The following is a 4,509-nucleotide window of genomic DNA, read 5'->3' as shown; positions in this document are numbered from 1 at the left end:
CTGCTCGTGTCCTAAACGAGGGAGCGTCGCGAAATTTGCGCACTCAGTGATTTTCCCATTTCCTTTCCACAGTGAGGACTGGTGAAATGTACACACTGGAATAGTACAAGAACAACTTTTCGTTTTCTGAGAACGTTCTCCTGCTGAAGCTTGGCAGTGCACGCGTCGCCCCTTCTTAATTCCGAAAGAGCAGGTAGATGGTCTCCAGGTTCCTCACAGGCATCCGCCTGTCTTGATGCTCCGCCCAGCCCGCGCCTCCGATTGGCTACAAGCACTTGAGCGGCGGAAGCAGCTGGCTCGCGGGGGACTGGGGTGGGGGCCGGCCGTGAAGATGGCGGCAGTGGTGGAGGTGGAGGTTGGAGGAGGTGCTGTTGCGGAAAGGGAGCTAGATGAGGTAAGAGGAATTGAGAGACAAGAAAGGAAAGACAGCTTGGAAGTGGAGGGAGAGGAAGTGAGGGATGGGAGCCGGAGGTCCTAGTAGAAACGGGAAAGATCTTGAGGAAAGAGGGAACTGACAGGGGAGGCAGGTTTTCTGTGAGGGAAATCTGAGGGCTTCTGACTCAGGGACCCCGAGGCGTACATGGTGAAGTAGATTGGCAGTAGCTTTAAGGGTGGTGATGGAGGTCAGGGCAGAGGCCAGGGAGAGACATTAAAGATTTTGAGATTATTAGACGGAGTCCCAGGTAGGGCTCTGGGGTTAAGAGGTAGCCTTAATTGGAGGGGCGTGGACTTCTGTATGGCAAGGCCGAGGCTTTCACTGTGGGAAAGGACTCCGAGCTTGACGTGGGGGTTGAACGGACACAGTGCTAATATACTGGTATTACAGCTTTTAATTATTTTAGGTAGGAATCATCTTACTTATTCTTATATTCGAAGGTTTGTACATATCGCACGTTCTGTAAAGTTTTGGTCAAGGAATGAATGAATAATTGTGAATGAATGAACAATCATGTAACAGAAACATTCCATTTTGCTCACTGAACAAACATTTTCACTTCTGTGACAGGTCCTGGGTTAAGTGTTTGGTACTCACTCAAGAGACCTTCCCCTTGTAAAGTCTTCAGTGCAGTTATGGGATAGAAGAGGCGTTGCATTGTGTGTATTGTGGTGGTTCTCAGAAGAGAGCCAGGGAAAGTTTTCCAGTTGTTGAATGGTTTTCTACTTCATATTTATTCCCATTCTCTTTCATCCTCCGTCCCCCTTCTCTCTCACCGGTCCCTTCAAGGTGAACTTGAAAAGGTATGAACCCTTTATCTAATAGGTGTTTAGCAGTCGGGGGTATTGAATTGCTAGTGGTCCTTTACATTGAACTTGAAAGAAATGAAAAGTACAGAGCTCTGCAGAAAAGTACGAAGGTAAGAAAGATAAGGGACAATCTGAGGCCAAGTGGTCAGTGGTAGTTTAGAGTTGTTTTGTGGTTTTCTGTGTGCTAGCATTTGGATAGAGATAATACCAGAGGACTAGTGATTCTCAGGGAGTCTCTTCCTATGTCTTTGATATAGTTTAGATTGGTGAATAGTTTGAGGTAGGGAGTAGGTTTAGGAAGTAATGACAATTACTTGGTATGGTATGAGTCTGTACTTTGTTTTTGTTTTCCCTTCCAGGTTGGAATAAACTGAGAGCACAAGACTAACAGGTAGCAGGTGGCCTAGTTTCTTACCTGCCAATTGCTAGAGACTAAAGGTGTTTGAATGCTGCTTGGTTGGGAAGGTGAAGTGGCTGTAGAAATAGCCTGTCAAGGTCCCTTTTAGCTTTAGGTTTCTGTGTTTACAGTTGGCAGCTATTAATTGAGGTGTTTTGAATAGTAAATGAGTATACTGAAATTAAAATTTATGGCTTGTTAGTTATGGCTCTTCACTGAGATGCTTTCATATGTAACTTACTTGAATATTTCTATCCCCATCTAGCTTCTAAATGAATGAGACACAGACTATGATTTATTCATTTAGCTTTAGCGCAGTTACTGGGTAAATTACCCCAGTCTAATTTTCTAATGGCTCAACTGGCTACATCCCCAACTGTGCTCCCCAAATACTTGCTGTCTGAGTCTTCCTGGGTTATTTCTGCTCCAGCAATTTTGGGTACATGATCTTGGTCCATCATGTCTAATGGAGGCCTCCTCTTTTCCTTTCTTCCTCCTCTAAGCTCTCTCTCCCTCACCTTTCTCCTTCTCTTCATCCCTACCTGCAATCCCTGCCCGGTAACTCAAACCCTGCCTACATTTTCCCTAATAATTGGCTAACCCCAGTTTTATTTATCCACTATTTTAAATTGGAGAGCAAGGTTTACACAGCAAAGGCTGGTGTACATGGGAATTTGCTCACCTTGAAGCAGCCAGATCTTGGGGTACAGAATTTAGTATTTGAATACATAGCAGCACCAACCCCGACATTTATATCTTTTTGGAGATATGCTGTCACTGAACTCTGACTTTTTCTCTCCCTTTCTCTCTTGTGAATGCTGAAATTATATGCGTGTGCCACTGATGCTTGGCTAAGTTTTGACTTTTTGCTTCTTAGTGTTTTAAGGATTTAAGTACTCTTAGTAGGATGATACATATTTCAGTGTTAGGTCTACAGGTCAATTTTACATGAAGTCACAGGCATCCATCCCAGAACCCTCACTGCTTATGTTGATTTCCAAGAAAGAATATATCCTTGTTGTGAGGAAATTCTTTGTGAACTGGTTCTATTCTTTTCCTTATGAGTTTAAGAAAGTATCTTGAGAAGCAGGAAGTTATCATGAAGCTCTAGAAAGAACAAGGTCTGGCCTGACAGGCCTCCGTTTGTATGCCTTCTACTGATGTCTCCTCTGCTGTTTGTGCTCAAGCTTTCCCTAGTGAATGATAAGGTGACCTATATCATTAATATGTAACTACGGGAATTTATTATATGTCATGCCTTGGGAATTCAAAGGTGAGTAAGACAGGCTCTTTATCAATTTACAGTCCAGTGGGTAGGTATGCAAATAGCCCATTACAAAGCCAGTATGTAAGTGTTGGAATGAGTGTGTGTGTGTGTGTGTGTGTGTGTGTATGTGAGAGAGAGAGAGAGAGAGAGAGAGAGAGAGAGAGAGAGAGAGAGACAAGTGCAGTGAGGCACAAGAAACAAACCTAAAGTTGGTTACAGGAAGGCATGATAGAAATGGAAATAGCTGAAAGACTAAAGATTTAACCTACAAAAAAAAGCTGTGATTTGCAAGTAGACCAGTGTTGCTTTCATCCTGCACTTTCTGCCTTATTCTGGAGTCCACGTTGGAAAAGAATAGTGAGAAGGCTGGTTACGATGGGAGTGATGCACTTTTCTACTTTGGAAGAAGCCACATGCCGTGATTTATTCTTCAGAATATTATACCTGTATTTTCCAAAATCACATGTCATTGCTACATACGTAATTTGGAATAGCAGTTCCACCTTTTGGCCTGGCTAATAACTTCTTCCTTGAAGAGCAAGATAAAAGGCGTAGGGTAGAACTACTGGTGGAAACAGCACTGTTGATGGAATCTTGAAGACAGCTGCCGTTTAAAGTCTTTACTTTGATTTTCTCATTTATTACTTACAGTAGCCATGTGCGTTTAGATGCTACTTTGTCTTTTCTTTAAAAGGGATTGATTTTAAATCATGTGTATGTGCATATGCATACAAGTGTGTTGGTATCTGTGGGTCCAGAAGAGGGTTCAGATCCCTTGGAGCTGGAGTTATAGATGGTTGTAAACTACCCAATGTGGGTGCTGGTCCTCTTCAAGAGCAGTGTGTGCTCTTAACCACTGAGCTACCTTTCTAACCCCAGCCCTGTTTTAAAATTTTCTTTTGAGATAAGGTTTTGATAGATTTTCCAGGTTGGCCTTAAACTCAGGATCCTCTTGTTTCAGTTTCCCAAGCAGCTGGGATTACAAGCATGCACATCATGGCTGGCAAACTACTCCTTAAAAATTCTTGATTTACTTTAGTGATAACTTGACCTTTAATTTACTGATAACTTGTCAAATTCTTGGTTATAAAGAGTCATTGTGAATAATTTGCATGTTCTGGGCCCTATTTTCTGTCAGTCTCTTTATCTATCTTAAAACAGAGTCTCATGTAGACCAAGCTGGGCTCAGACTCACTATATACCTGAGGATGATCTTGAACTTCTGGTATTCCTGTATATTGGAAACCTTTCCTTTCTAAGTCTTAACCTGTCCTTTAGGGTTCTAGCCTAGAGTTTCCTAGCTTCTGGAACTTTTATGACTTTACCCTCCACCTTTCGTTATTTTTGTGTTGAGATACACTGGTCTTGAATTCTCCTGCCTCAGCTTCTCGAGTGCTGAGATGACAGGAATGTATTATCATATGCAGCTTTCCCCTGATTTTCATCTTATTCCTAGGTTTATTCTTTAGTTTATAAATTTTTTCATCAAATCTTTTTTGTCTGGTTTTTTTTTTTCTTTAGACATGATCTTGGTCTGAAGCCCTGGCTGCATTGAACTCTACATGTAAACTAAACTGGTCTTGAACTTTAACCAGTCTTC

At 42.2% G+C, this 4,509-nt stretch overlaps 1 protein-coding gene across 3 annotated transcripts in view; it reads left to right on the top strand.

Moving 5' to 3' along the window:
* Nucleotides 1-77: 77 nt before the first annotated feature.
* Rnf121 (ring finger protein 121) overlaps nucleotides 78-4,509 on the top strand; it is a 55,985-nt gene continuing 51,553 nt past the window's right edge. Inside the window, exon 1 of one of the 3 annotated variants that reach the window (XM_034502282.2) lies at nucleotides 78-193. Coding sequence is in view for 1 of the 3 variants with exons in the window: in XM_034502272.2 (XP_034358163.1) it covers nucleotides 332-394 (63 nt within the window). In the remaining 2 variants the exon portion in view is untranslated. Of the gene's footprint in view, nucleotides 194-277; nucleotides 395-4,509 lie in introns of those variants that run through there. The other 2 variants (XM_034502272.2, XM_034502292.2) reach the window with 2 other exon arrangements.

The sequence above is a fragment of the Arvicanthis niloticus genome, chromosome 1, assembly GCF_011762505.2.
Source record: "Arvicanthis niloticus isolate mArvNil1 chromosome 1, mArvNil1.pat.X, whole genome shotgun sequence".
In the NCBI taxonomy this organism is placed as follows: Eukaryota; Metazoa; Chordata; class Mammalia; order Rodentia; family Muridae; genus Arvicanthis; species Arvicanthis niloticus.
Note: the sequence above shows the minus strand (reverse complement) of the source record. Positions and strands in the feature narration are given on the sequence as shown.